General features: G+C 61.6%; 1 protein-coding gene across 3 annotated transcripts; it reads left to right on the top strand.

The window, feature by feature from the left end:
* Window positions 1-97: 97 nt before the first annotated feature.
* LOC121107828 (StAR related lipid transfer domain containing 10) lies at window positions 98-14303 on the top strand. Of its 3 annotated transcripts, none has more exons than XM_040654030.2 (3): window positions 98-242; window positions 4726-4891; window positions 13943-14303. In XM_040654030.2, the coding sequence occupies exons 2-3, from the start codon at window positions 4730-4732 to the stop codon at window positions 14294-14296; spliced, it is 516 nt and encodes a 171-aa protein (XP_040509964.1). In that variant the 5' UTR covers window positions 98-242; window positions 4726-4729; the 3' UTR covers window positions 14297-14303. The 3 variants fall into 3 exon arrangements, with proteins under 3 accessions (XP_040509964.1, XP_040509970.1, XP_040509974.1); XM_040654036.2 differs by having other exon boundaries at window positions 4694-4891; XM_040654040.2 differs by lacking the exon at window positions 98-242 and having other exon boundaries at window positions 4578-4891.
* The last annotated feature ends 904 nt before the right edge of the window (window positions 14304-15207 follow it).

Here is a 15207-nt window from a genome sequence, read left to right as displayed (position 1 = left end):
GCCGCCGCCCTGATAACGTCGGGGAGATAGAACCACAGCCCCCAGGGCGCACCGCGAGGCGACGCGTTTCCGGGGCGTGGCAGGAAGCGGAGAGCGCGGCGCTTCCGGGGGGCGTAGCCGGAAGCGGTTGTGTCTCCCCTGGAGGGGCGGTGCGAGGGGTCGCGTGGGCCGGAGGGCCGCGGGTTCGAATCCCGGCCGGGGACACCGCGGGGCTGTGCACACGCAGATAGAGCCGCGCACACGTAAGTATTTGCACACGCGCGTGTCACTATGGCAGTAGGCCACAGCCCAACCCCACAGCCCAACCCCATTCACCCCAACCCCACAGCCCAACCCCATTCACCCCATTCCCATTACCCAACCCCATTCACCCCATTCCCATTACCCAACCCCATATCCCAACCCCCCATCCCAACCCCATTCACCGCAACCCCATATCCCAATCCCATTACCCCACCCCCCATCCCAAACCCATTCACCCCAACCCCATATCCCAACCCCATTACCCAACCCCCTATCCCAACCCCACATCCCAACCCCATTCACCCCAATCCCATATCCCAACCCCCCATCCCAACCCCCCATCCCAACCCCACATCCCAACCCCATTCATCCCAACCCCATATCCCAACCCCACATCCCAACCACATATCCCAAACCCATTACCCAAACCCATTACCCAACCCCATATCCCAACCCCATTCACCCCAACCCCACATCCCAATCCCATTGCCCAACCCCATTCACCCCAATCCCATATCCCAACCCCCCGTCCCAACCCCATATCCCAACCCCATTACCCAACCCCATATCCCAACCCCATTACCCAACCCCCCATCCCAACCCCACATCCCAACCCCATTCACCCCAACCCCATATCCCAACCCCCCATCCCAACCCTACATCCCAACCCCACATCCCAACGCCATTCACCCCAATACCATATCCCAACCCCCCATCCCAACGCCATATCCCAAACCCATTACCCAACCCCACATCCAAACCCCATTCACCCCAACCCCATATCCCAACCCCACATCCCAACCCCATTCACCCCAATCCCATATCCCAACCCCACATCCCAACCCCATATCCAAACCCCATTCACCCCAATCCCATATCCCAACCCCACATCCCAACCCCATTCACTGCAACCCCATATCCCAATCCCATTACCCCACCCCCCATCCCAAACCCATTACCCAACCCCACATCCCAACCCCATTCACCCCAATCCCATATCCCAACCCCACATCCCAACCCCATTCACCGCAACCCCATATCCCAATCCCATTACCCCACCCCCCATCCCAACCCCACATCCCAACCTCCATCCCAACCCCATTCACCCCAATCCCATATCCCAACCCCACATCCCAACCCCATTCACCGCAACTCCATACCCCAATCCCATTACCCCACCCCCCATCTCAACCCCATATCCCAACCCCACATCCCAACCCCATTCACCCCAACCCCATGTCCCAAATCCATTACCCAACCCCATCCCATACCCCAATCACATTCACCCCAACCCCATCCCCCATCCTATACCCCCATCCCATACCCCAACCCCATTCCCCGACCCCATATCCCAATCCCATATCCCAACCCCAATCCCATATCCCAACCCCATACCCTATTCATCCCAACCCCATATCCCAGTCCCATACCCCCATCCCCCATCCCATACCCCCATCCCATTCACCCCGACCCCATACCCCAACCCCATTCCCCATCCCATACCCCGATCCCATTCACCCCGACCCCATACTCCATCCCATACCCCCATCCGATACCCCCATGCCCTATCCCATACCCCATCCCATACCCCAATCCCATTCACCCCAACCCCATACCCCAACCCCATTCCCCATCCCATACCCCGATCCCATTCACCCCGACCCCACACTCCATCCCATACCCCCATCCCATATCCCAACCCCATACCCTATTCATCCCAACCCCATATCCCAGTCCCATACCCCCATCCCCCATCCCATACCCCCATCCCATTCACCCCGACCCCATACCCCAACCCCATTCCCCATCCCATACCCCGATCCCATTCACCCCGACCCCATACTCCATCCCATACCCCCATCCGATACCCCCATGCCCTATCCCATACCCCATCCCATACCCCAATCCCATTCACCCCAACCCCATACCCCAACCCCATTCCCCATCCCATACCCCGATCCCATTCACCCCGACCCCACACTCCATCCCATACCCCCATCCCATATCCCAACCCCATACCCTATTCATCCCAACCCCATATCCCAGTCCCATACCCCCATCCCCCATCCCATACCCCCATCCCATTCACCCCGACCCCATACCCCAACCCCATTCCCCATCCCATACCCCGATCCCATTCACCCCAATCACATACCCCCATCCCATATCCCAATCCCATATCCCAACCCCGACCCCATACCCCAACCCCATTCCCCGACCCCATATCCCAATCCCATCTTCCCATCCCATTCATGAGGCTGTGCAAATGGGGCTGTGCACACATGGGTGTGCAAATGGGGGTGTGCAAACGGGGGTGGGCAAATAGGAGCGTGCAAATGGGGTGGTGCACGTGGGGCTGTGCAAATATGGGTGTGCAAATGGGGCTGTGCAAATGGGGGTGTGCAAATAGGATTGTGCACATAAGGGTGTGCAAACGGGGGTGTGCAAATAGGATTGTGCACACGTGGGTGTGCAAATGGGGGTGTGCAAATAGGATTGTGCACATAAGGGTGTGCAAATGGGGGTGTGCAAACGGGGGTGGGCAAATAGGAGAGTGCAAATGGGGTGGTGCACGTGGGGGTGCACAAATATGGGTGTGCAAATGGGGGTGTGCAAATGGGGGTGTGCAAATGGGGGTGTGCAAATAGGATTGTGCACACATGGGTGTGCAAATGGGGGCGTGCAAATGGGGGTGTGCAAAACTGGGTGTGCAAACGGGGGGCGTGCAAACAGGCTTGTGCACATGGGGGTGTGCAAATATGGGCGTGCAAACGGGGGCGTGCAAATGGGGGGGGAAATGTGATGGTGCACATAAGGGTGTGCAAATGGGGGTGTGCAAATGGGGGGGGTGCAAATGGGGCCATGCAAACCCAGGTGTGCAAACGGGGGGTGTGCAAATAGGATTATGCACATGGGGGTGTGCAAAACTGGGTGTGCAAATGGGGGGGTGCACATGGGGGTGTGCAAATAGGATTGTGCACATGGGGGGGGAATGCGATGGTGCACATAAGGGTGTGCAAATGGGGGTGTGCAAAAGGGGGGTGTGTCCATGGGGGCGTGCAAATGGGGTGTGTGCAAATGGGGGTGGGCAAATGGGAGCGTGCAAATGGGGGTGTGCAAATGCGATGGTGCACATAAGGGTGTGCAAATGGGGCCATGCAAATGGGGTGTGTGCAAATGGGGGCGTGTGAACGGGGGGGGTGCAAATGGGGCTGTGCAAATAGGGTTGTGCAAATAGGGTTGTGCACATGGGGGTGTGCAAATATGGGTGTGCAAACAGGAGGGTGCAAATAGGATTGTGCACATGGGGGGGGAATGCGATGGTGCACATAAGGGTGTGCAAATGGGGGTGTGCAAAAGGGGGTGTGTAAAAGGGGGGGGTGCAAATAGGATTGTGCACATGGGGTGTGCAAATATGGGTGTGCAAACAGGAGGGTGCAAATAGGGGTGTGCAAATGGGGCCGTGCAAATGGAGGGTGTGCAAAACTGGGTGTGCAAATGGGGGGGTGCAAATAGGATTGTGCACATGGGGTGTGCACATATGGGTGTGCAAATGGTGGTGTGCAAATGGAGCCGTGCAAATGGGGGGGGAATGCGATGGTGCACATAAGGGTGTGCAAATGGGGCCGTGCAAAAGGGGGTGTGCAAATGGGGGGGGTGCACATAGGATTGTGCACATGGGGGGGGTGCAAATATGGGTGTGCAAATGGGGGTGTGCAAACGGGGCCATGCAAACCCAGGTGTGCAAACAGGGGGTGTGCAAACAGGCTTGTGCACATGGGGTTGTGCCAATATGGGCGTGCAAACAGGAGGGTGCAAATAGGGTTGTGCAAACGGGGCCGTGCAAACGGGGGGTGTGCAAATGGGGGGGGGGTGCAAATGGGATTGTGCAAATGGGGGGGGGAATGCGATGGTGCACATAAGGGTGTGCAAAAGGGGATGTGCAAATGGGGGGTGTGCAAATATGGGTGTGCAAACGGGGGGGGTGCAAATGGGGGCGTGCAAACGGGGGGCGTGCAAATGGGGGCGTGCAAATGGGGGGGGTGCAAATATGGGCGTGCAAACGGGGCCGTGCAAACGGGGGTGTGCACACGTGGGCGTGCAAAGGGGGGGTGCAAATAGGATTGTGCACATGGGGGGGTGCATATAAAGTTGTGCAAATGGAGCTGTGCAAACGGGGGTGTGCAAACGGGGCCGTGCAAACGGGGGGGGGTGCAAATATGGGCGTGCAAAGGGGGGGGTGCAAATATGGGCGTGCAAAGGGGGGGGCGTGCAAACGGGGCCGCCCCTCCCCCCTCCCCCCCCCCCTTTTCGCCCCTCCCCCCTCCCCGCCCAATTGGGTTCAACGCTCCGGGATGGCGCTGCCAATGGGGATACCGCCATAGGGACGGCAGAGCAACGGGACCCCCCCCCACCCCCAAATAAACCCCCCCCCCGCTGTCAATCACAGCCCATAGGGGACCCCCCATCCTATCGCGATAGGGCCATGTCGTGTCGCGACAGCGTGCAGATCCCCGACGACGGCGACTTCGCGGCGTTCAGAGAGGAGTGCGAATGCGAGCGGGGGTGGAACGTGAGCTACAGCAAAGGGGGGGTCCGAGTGTGGGTCAGAGCCGGGGGGGCGCCCAGCGGAGTGCACAGCATCAAGGTGAGCGGGATGGGGGCATGGGGGGGTATGGGGGGCTATGGGGTATGGGGGGGTCTATGGGGATGGGGGGGGCTATGGGGGTGTATGGGGGTGTGGGGGGGTATGGGGGTATGGGGAGGTATGGGGGGGTATGGGGAATGGGGATGGGGGGGGCTATGGGGTATGGGGAATGGGGGGGAATGGGGGGGTATGGCGAAGGGGGGGGCTGTGGGGATGGGGGGGGTATGGGGAGGGGGGGACCCTATGGGGAGGGGGGGGGTATGGGGAATGGGGGGCATATGGGGAGGAGGGGGGCTATGGGGAATGGGGGGGCTATGGGGAGTGAGACCCTATGGGGAGGGGGGGCTATGGGGAATGGGGGGTCCTGTGGGGAATGGGGGGCTATGGGGGGTCTATGGGGAGAGGGGGGGCTATGGGGAGGGGGGGGGTATGGGGAATGGGGGGGGCTATGGGGATGGGGGTGGGTATGGGGAATGGGGGGGCTGTGGGGAGTGAGACCCTATGGGGGGGGGGGGTATGGGGAGAGGGGGGCTATGGGGAATGGGGGGTCCTGTGGGGAATGGGGGGCATGGGGGGCTATGGGGGGTCTATGGGGAATGGGGGGGGTATGGGGAGAGGGGGGGCTATGGGGATGGGGGGGGCTTATTTGGGGGGGGGTATGGGGAATGGGGGGGGGCCTTATGGGGAGGGGGGGGGAGGGGGCTATGGGGGGTCTATGGGGAATGGGGGGGGGGGGCTATGGGGAACGGGGGGGCTGTGGGGATGGGGGGGCTATGGGGAATAGGGGGGTCTATGGGGAGTGGGGGGGCCTTATGGGGAAGGGGGGGCTATGGGGAAGGGGGGGGGTGTGGGGAGGGGGGGGTATGGGGAATGGGGGGGGTGTGGGGAGGGGGGGGCTATGGGGAGGTATGGGGGGGTATGGGGAATGGGGGGGGATGGGGCTATGGGGAAGGGGGGGGGGCTATGGGGAAGGGGGGGGGCTGTGGGGAGTGAGACCCTATGGGAAGGGGGGGCTATGGGGAATGGGGGTCCTGTGGGGAATGGGGGGCTATGGGGGGTCTATGGGGAGAGGGGGGGCTATGGGGAGAGGGGGGGTATGGGGAATGGGGGGGGTATGGGGGGGTATGGGGGGGGCTATGGGGATGGGGGGGGCTTATGGGGGGGGGGTATGGGGAATGGGGGGGTATGGGGAAGGGGGGGCTATGGGGAATGGGGTGGGTGTGGGGAGGGGGGGGCTATGGGGAGGTATGGGGGGGGATGGGGAATGGGGGGGGATGGGGCTATGGGGAGGTATGGGGGGGTATGGGGAATGGGGATGGGGGGGGCTATGGGGAATGGGGGACCCTATGGGGAGGGGGGGGGTATGGGGAATGGGGGGGGTATGGGGACTATGGGGGGGCTATGGGGAATGGGGGGGGTGTGGGGAAGGGGGGGTATGGGGAATGGGGGGGCTATGGGGAATGGGGGGGCTATGGGGGGCTATGGGGTATGGGGAATGGGGGGGTATGGGGGGGTATGGGGAGGGGGGGACCCTATGGGGAATGGGGGGGGTGTGGGGAAGGGGGGGTATGGGGAATGGGGGGGGTATGGGGAGAGGGGGGCTATGGGGGGGTATGGGGAATGGGGGGGGCTATGGGGAATGGGGACCCTTATGGGGAGGAGGGGGCTATGGGGAATGGGGGGGTCTATGGGGGGGTATGGGGGGGTATGGCGGGGTATGGGGAATGGGGGGGGTATGGGGGTGTATGGGGGTATGAGGGGGTCTATGGGGGGGTATGGGGGGGTATGGGGGGGGCTTATGGGGGGGGGAATGGGGAATTGGGCGGCTATGGGGACTATAGGGGGGGTATGGGGGGGTATGGGGAATGGGGGGGGTATGGGGAAGGGGGGGTATGGGGGGCTATGGGGTATGGGGAATGGGGGGGTATGGGGATGGGGGGGGGCTATGGGAATGGGGGGGCTATGGGGATGGGGGGGGTATGGGGGTATGGGGAATGGGGGGGTAGGGGGCTATGGGGGGTCTATGGGGAGGGGGGGGGTATGGGGAGGGGGGGACCCTATGGGGAATGGGGGGGCTATGGGGGGGTATGGCGAAGGGGGGGGCTGTGGGGATGGGGGGGTATGGGGAGGGGGGGACCCTATGGGGAGGGGGGGGGTATGGGGAATGGGGGTGGGTATGGGGAATGGGGGGGGTATGGGGAGTGAGACCCTATGGGGAGGGGGGGGGTATGGGGAGAGGGGAGCTATGGGGAATGGGGGGGGTCTATGGGGAATGGGGGGGCTATGGGGAATGGGGGGGGTATGGGGGGCTATGGGGTATGGGGGTATGGGGGGGGCTATGGGGATGGGGAGGGGTATGGGGAGGGGGTGGCTTATGGGGAGGGGGGGTATGGGGAATGGGGGGGGGCTGTGGGGAGTGAGACCCTATGGGGAGGGGGGGCTATGGGGAATGGGGGGTCCTGTGGGGAATGGGGGGCTATGGGGGGTCTATGGGGAATGGGGGGGGTATGGGGAGAGGGGGGGCTATGGGGAGGGGGGGGGTATGGGGAGAGGGGGGCTATGGGGACTATGGGGGGGTATGGGGGGGTATGGGGAATGGGGGGGGGCTATGGGGGTGTATGGGGGTATGGGGGGGTCTATGGGGGGTATGGGGGTATGGGGGGGTATGGGGGTATGGGGGGGTATGGGGGTATGGGGAGGTATGGGGGGTATGGGGAATGGGGATGGGGGGGCTATGGGGATGGGGGGGGGTTACGGGGGGGGGGGTATGGGGAATGGGGGGGGTATGGGGAAGGGGGGGCTATGGGGAATGGGGTGGGTGTGGGGAGGGGGGGGCTGTGGGGAATGGGGGACCCTATGGGGAGGGGGGGCTATGGGGGGGAATGGGGGAAGGGGGGGGCTGTGGGGAATGGGGGGGGCTATGGGGAGAGGGGGGCTATGGGGAATGGGGGGTCCTGTGGGGAATGGGGGGGCTATGGCGGGGTCTATGGGGTATGGGGGGGTCTATGGGGATGGTGGGGGCTATGGGGATGGGGGGGTATGGGGGTATGGGGGGGGGTATGGGGAGGGGGGGGCTATGGGGAATGGGGGGGGTATGGGGTGGGGGGGGCTATGGGGTATGGGGGGGTCTATGGGGGGGTATGGGGAATGGGGGGGATATGGGGAGTGAGACCCTATGGGGAGGGGGGGCTATGGGGGGGTATGGGGAAGGGGGAGGCTGTGGGGAATGGGGGGGGGTATGGGGAAGGGGGGACCCTATGGGGAGGGGGGGGGTATGGGGAATGGGGGGCATATGGGGAGGAGGGGGGCTATGGGGAATGGGGGGGTATGGGGAATGGGGGGGGGTATGGGGAGGAGGGGGGCGATGGGGAATGGGGGGGCTATGGGGAGTGAGACCCTATGGGGAGGGGGGCTATGGGGGGGTATGGGGGGCTATGGGGGGGTATATGGGGATGGGGGGGCTTATGGGGAATGGGGGGGGTATGGGGAATGGGGGGGGATATGGAGAGTGAGACCCTATGGGGAATGGGGGGTCCTGTGGGGAATGGGGGGGCTATGGGGAATGGGGGGGGATATGGGGAGTGAGACCCTATGGGGAGGGGGGGCTATGGGGGGGTATGGGGAAGGGGGGGGCTGTGGGGAATGGGGGGGGCTATGGGGAATGCGGGGTGCTGTGGGGAGAGGGGGCTATGGGGAGGGGGGGCTATGGGGGGGTATGGGGAATGGGGGGGGGCTATGGGGAATGGGGGGGCTATGGGGAAGGAGGGACCCTATAGGGAAGGGGAGGGCTATGGGGAGTGAGACCCTATGGGGAGGGGGGAGCTTGAATGGGGGGTCTATGAGGAGGGGGGGGCTATGGGGAGTGGGACCCTATGGGGAGGGGGGTCTATGGGGAATGGGGGGTCCTGTGGGGAAGGGGGGGCCTATAGGGAGGGGGGGGGCTATAGGGAATGGGGGGTCCTGTGGGGAATGGGGGGGGCTATGGGGAGTGGGGAACCCTATAGGGAAGGGGGGGTCTATGGGGAGTGGGACTCTATGGGGGGGGGGGGGGGCTATGGGGAGTGGGGACCCCTATGGGGAGTGGGGGACCCTATGGGGAATGGGGGGGCTATGGGAAATGGGGGGTCCTGTGGGGAGTGGGGGGGCTATGGGGAATGGGGGCCCCTATAGGGAATTGGGGGGCTATGGGGAATGGGACTCTATGGGGGGGGGGGGCTATGGGGAGTGGGGACCCCTATGGGGAGTGGGGGACCCTATGGGGAATAGGGGGGCTATGGGGAGTGGGGGCCCCTATAGGGAATTGGGGGGCTATGGGGAATGGGGGGTCCTGTGGGGAGTGGGGGGGCTATGGGGAGGGGGACCCCTATAGGGAGAGGGGACCCCCATGGCCAATCGGACCCCATAGTGAGGAGGGGCCCTATAGCCATCGGGGACCCCGTGGTGTATGGGAACCCTATAGGGAGGGGGGGCTCCTATGGGGCTTGGGGTTCTGTTTTGGGGTCCGGGTTCTAAAGGCGATGTGCCACGTCTGCTTATGGGGCGGCGGTGCGGGACGACGTGCCCCATAGCGGGGTGGTTATGGGGGATGGTTATGGGGTGGGACGTGAGCAGGATGTCCTGGTGCCACGCTCCCGTGGGCAGCGGGCATCCGGAACGGTGCCACCCCTGTGCTGTGACCCTATAACCTCTGGCCGCCCTATAGGGTGGCGCCGGCCCCATATGTGCCCCCCCCCCCCCCCCCCCTTGATGAGGTGTCACTGCGTCCTCTTCCTGCCCCACACGTCCCCATTCGCCGCCCCACACCCCACAGAGTCAATATTGACACAGGGTGGGGATGTGTGGCAATGGGTGGCACCGAAGGGACGGGGGGGGGGGATGGGGGGGCGGTGGGAGCGGAGGGGGATGGGGTGGGTGGCAGTGAGGGGGGGCACGGCCAGGGGAACCCCAATAGAACCCCATGGCAGTCCCAGAGGGAACACCAATAGAACCCCAATGGGACCCCAATGGCACCACAATGGGTACCCCAATAGAATCCCAATGGCAATCCCAATGGGAACCCCAGTATAACCCCAATGGTACCCCAATGGCACCCCAATAGGGACCCCAATAGCACCACAATGGGGACCCCAATAGAACCCCAATGGCAGTCCAAATGGGAACCCCAATAGCACCACAATGGGTACCCCAATATAACCCCAATGGCAGTCCCAATGGGAAGCCCAATATAACCCCAAAGGCAATCCCAATGGGAACCCCAATAGCACCATAATGGGCACCCCAGTGGGAACCCCAATATAACCCCAATGGCAGTCCCAGTGGGAACCCCAATAGAACCCCAATGGCAATCACAATGGGAACCCCAATAGCACCACAATGGGAATCCCAATGGGAACCCCAATAGAACCTCAATGGCAGTCCCAGTGGGAACCCCAATAGCACCCCAATGGGACCCCAATAGTACCCCAATGGGAACCCCAATAGCACCCCAATGGGAATCCCAAAGGGTGCCCCAATGGGAACCCCAATAGGACCCCAATGGGAATCCCAATGGGTACCCCAATGACACCACAATGGGAACCCCAATATAACCCCAATGGCAGTCCCAGTGGGAACCCCAATAGCACCACAATGGGAACCCCAATGGCACCCCAATGGTACCCCAATGGCACCCCAATAGGGACCCCAATAGCACCCCAATGGTACCCCAATAATACCCCAGTGGAAATCCCAATGGGAACCCCAGTGTGTACCCCAATAGCACCCCAATGGCAATCCCAATGGGAACCCCAATGGGCATCCCAATAGCACCACAATGGGAATCCCAATGGGAACCCCAATAGAACCCCAATGGCACCCCAATGGGTATCTATGTGGGCACCCCAATGGGAACCCCAATAGCACCCCAATGGGAACCCCAGTAGCACCACAGTGGCAGTCCCAATGGGCACCCCAATGGTACCCCAATGGGTATCTGTGTGGGCACCCCAATGGGAACCCTATTAGCACCCCAATGGGGACCCCAATATAACCCCAATGGCAGTCCCAATGGGAAGCCCAACATAACCCCAATGGCAATCCCAATGGGAACCCCAATAGCACCATAATGGGCATCCCAGTGGGAACCCCAATAGAGCCCCAGTGGCAATCCCAATAACAGCCCAATGGCACCCCAATGGGTACCCCAACATAACCCCAATGGCACCCCAATGGGAACCCCAATAGCACCCCAATGGGGACCCCAATATAACCCCAATAGCAGTCCCAATGGGAACCCCAATATAACCCCAATGGCAATCCCAATAACAGCCCAATGGCACCCCAATGGGAACCCCAACATAACCCCAATGGCACCCCAATGGGAACCCCAATAGCACCATAATGGGAATCCTAATGGGCGCCCCAATGGGTATCTGTGTGGGCACCCCAATGGGAACCCCAATAGCACCCCAATGGGGACCCCAATATAACCCCAATGGCAGTCCCAGTGGGAACCCCAATAGCACCATAATGGGCATCCCAATGGGTACCCCAATAGTACTCCAATGATACCCCGATAGCACCCCAATGGCACTCCAATGGGCGCCCCAATAGCACCACAATGGGAATCCCAATGGGAACCCCAATATAATCAATGGCAGTCCCAATGGGAACCCCAATAGCACCACAATGGAGACCCCAATACTACCCCAATGGGTACCCCAATAATACCCCAATGGGAATCCCAATGGGAACCCCAATAGCATCACAATGGGCACCCCAATAGTACCCCGGTGGGGACCCCAATAACACCCCAATGGCAATCCCCATGGGAACCCCAATAGCACCATAATGGGCATCCCAGTGGGAACCCCAATGGGAACCCCAATGGCACCCCAATGGGAATCCCAATGGGAACCCCAATATAACCCCAATGGCAGTCCATTATATATACCCCCCATTCAATACCCCCCCACCCAATACCCCCCCATGCAATACCCCCCCATATAACACCCCTCCCATGCAATACCCCCCCACCCAATACCCCCCCATGCAATATCCCCCCCATGCAACACCCCCCCATGCAACACCCCCCCACCCAATACCCCCCACACCCAATACCCCCCCATATAACACCCCCCCATGTAACACCCCTCCCATTCAATACCCCCCCATATAACACCCCCCCACCCAATACCCCCCCATTCAATACCCCCCCCATATAAAACCCCACCCATTCAATACCCCCCCACCCAATACCCCCTCATGCAACACCCCACCCATTCGTTACCCCCCATGCAATACCCCCCCCATTCAATACCCTCCCACCCAATACCCCCCCATGCAATACCCCCCCATATAACACCCCACCCATTCAATACCCCCCACACCCAATACCCCCCCATACAATACCCCCCCATTCAACACCCCCCCCATTCAATACCCCCCCATGCAATACCCCCCCATATAACACCCCCCATTCAATACCCCCCCATTCAATACCCCCCCATTCAACACCCCCCCACCCAATACCCCCCCATTCAATACCCCCCCATATAACACCCCCCATTCAATACCCCCCCATTCAATACCCCCCCACCCAACACCCCCCCACCCAATACCCCCCCATTCAATACCCCCCCATATAACACCCCTCCCATTCAATACCCCCCCACCCAACACCCCCCCACCCAATACCCCCCCATGCAGTACCCCACCCAATACCCCCCATTCAATACCCCCCCATATAACACCCCCCCACCCAATACCCCCCATGCAACACCCCCCAACCAACACCCCCCCCACCCAATACCCCCCCATACAATACCCCCCCATGCAAAACCCCCCCATATAACACCCCCCATTCAATACCCCCCCTATTCAATACCCCCCCATGCAATACCACCCCAACCAACACCCCCCCATACAATACCCCCCCATGCAATACCCCCCCATATAACACCCCCCATTCAATACCCCCCCATTCAATACCCCCCCATAGAATACCCCCCCACCCAATACCCCCCCATGCAATACCCCCCCATATAACACCCCTCCACCCAATACCCCCCCACCCAATACCCCCCCATTCAATACCCCCCCCATTCAATACCCCCCATTCACCAACCCCCATGCAATACCCCCCCATATAACACCCCTCCCATTCAATACCCCCCCATTCAATACCCCCCCATGCAATACCCCCCCATATAACACCCCCCATTCAATACCCCCCCATTCAATACCCCCCCATGCAATACCCCCCCATATAACACCCCCCATTCAATACCCCCCCATTCAATACCCCCCCACCCAATACCCCCCCACCCAATACCCCCCCATGCAATACCCCCCCATATAACACCCCACCCATTCAATACCCCCCCACCCAATACCCCCCCATATAACACCCCACCCAATAACCCCCCCATGCAACACCCCCCCACCCAATACCCCCCCACCCAATACCCCCCCATTCAATACCCCCCCATCCAATAACTCCCCCATTCAATACCCCCCCATTCAATACCCCGCCATGCAATACCCCCCCCATTCAATACCCCCCCATGCAATAACCCCCCATATAACACCCCTCCCACCCAATACCCCCCCATGCAATACCCCCCCACGCAATCCCCCCCACGCAATCCCCCCCATTCAATACCCCCCCATTCAATACCCCCCCCATCCAATAACTCCCCCATTCAATACCCCCCCATTCAATACCCCGCCATGCAATACCCCCCCATGCAATACCCCCCCATATAACACCCCACCCATTTAATACCCCCCCATTCAATATCTCCCCATATAACACCCCCCCATTCAACACCCCCCCACCCAATACCCCCCCACCCAATACCCCCCCATGCAATACCCCCCCATATAATTCCCCAGCTACCCAATCCCCCCCCATGCAATACCCCCCATATAACACCCCCCATGCAATACCCCCCCAACCAACACCCCCCCACCCAATACCCCCCCACCCAACACCCCCCCACCCAATCCCCCCCCCACGCGATCCCCCCCCCCCATGCAATGCGGGCCGCGCTGAGCTGCGTGGCCGTGCAGTGCAGGATGGAGTGCCGCGACGTGGCTGCGGCGACGCTGTACGATGTGCTGCACGACTCCGACTACCGCCGCAGGTGGGACAGCAACGTCATCCACAGCTTCGACATCGGCCGCCTCACCGCCAACGCCGACGTGGGCTACTATGCGTGTGAGGGGCGCTATGGGGCGCTATGGGGCGGGATGGGTGTCCTATGGGGCAGAATGGGTGTCCTATGGGGTGGAATGGGGCTCTATGGGGCGGGATGGGTGTCCTATGGGGCAGAATGGGTGTCCTATGCGTGTGAGGGGCGCTATGGGGCGCTATGGGGCGGGATGGGTGTCCTATGGGGCGGGATGGGTGTCCTATGCGTGTGAGGGGCGCTATGGGGCGCTATGGGGCGGGATGGGTGTCCTATGGGGCGGAACAGGTGTCCTATGGGGCGGGATGGGTGTCCTATGCGTGTGAGGGGCGCTATGGGGCGCTATGGGGCGGGATGGGTGTCCTATGGGGCAGAATGGGTGTCCTATGCGTGTGAGGGGCGCTATGGGGCGCTATGGGGCGGGATGGGTGTCCTATGGGGCAGAATGGGTGTCCTATGCGTGTGAGGGGCGCTATGGGGCGCTATGGGGCGGGATGGGTGTCCTATGGGGCGGAACGGGTGTCCTATGGGGCGGGATGGGTGTCCTATGGGGTTCTATGGGGCTCTATGGGGCAGGATGGGTGTCCTATGGGGCAGAATGGGTGTCCTATGCGTGTGAGGGGCGCTATGGGGCGCTATGGGTCATAACGGGTGTCCTATGGGGCAGAATGGGTGTCCTATGCGTGTGAGGGGCGCTATGGGGCGCTATGGGTCATAACGGGTGTCCTATGGGGCAGAATGGGTGTCCTATGCGTGTGAGGGGCGCTATGGGGCGCTATGGGTCATAACGGGTGTCCTATGGGGCAGAATGGGTGTCCTATGCGTGTGAGGGGCGCTATGGGGCACTATGGGGCGGGATGGGTGTCCTATGGGGCGGGACGGGTGTCCTATGGGGTTCTATGGGGCTCTATGGGGCGGGATGGGTGTCCTATGGGGTTCTATGGGGCTCTATGGGGCGCAATGGGGCTCTATGGGGCGGGATGGGTGACCTATGGGGCGGGATGGGGGTTCTATGGGGCCTAATGGGGCAGAAGGGGGTCCTAGGGTGTTCTATGGGGCTCTATGGGGCGGAATGGGGGCCCTCTGGGCCATAATGGGTGTCCTATGGGGCAGAATGGGGCTCTATGGGGCTCTATGGGGTGGAAT

Source organism: Gallus gallus, chromosome 1, assembly GCF_016699485.2.
Source record: "Gallus gallus isolate bGalGal1 chromosome 1, bGalGal1.mat.broiler.GRCg7b, whole genome shotgun sequence".
NCBI lineage: Eukaryota > Metazoa > Chordata > Aves > Galliformes > Phasianidae > Gallus > Gallus gallus.
The sequence above is the reverse complement of the archived record's forward strand: the minus strand, read 5'-3'. Positions and strand labels throughout refer to the sequence as shown.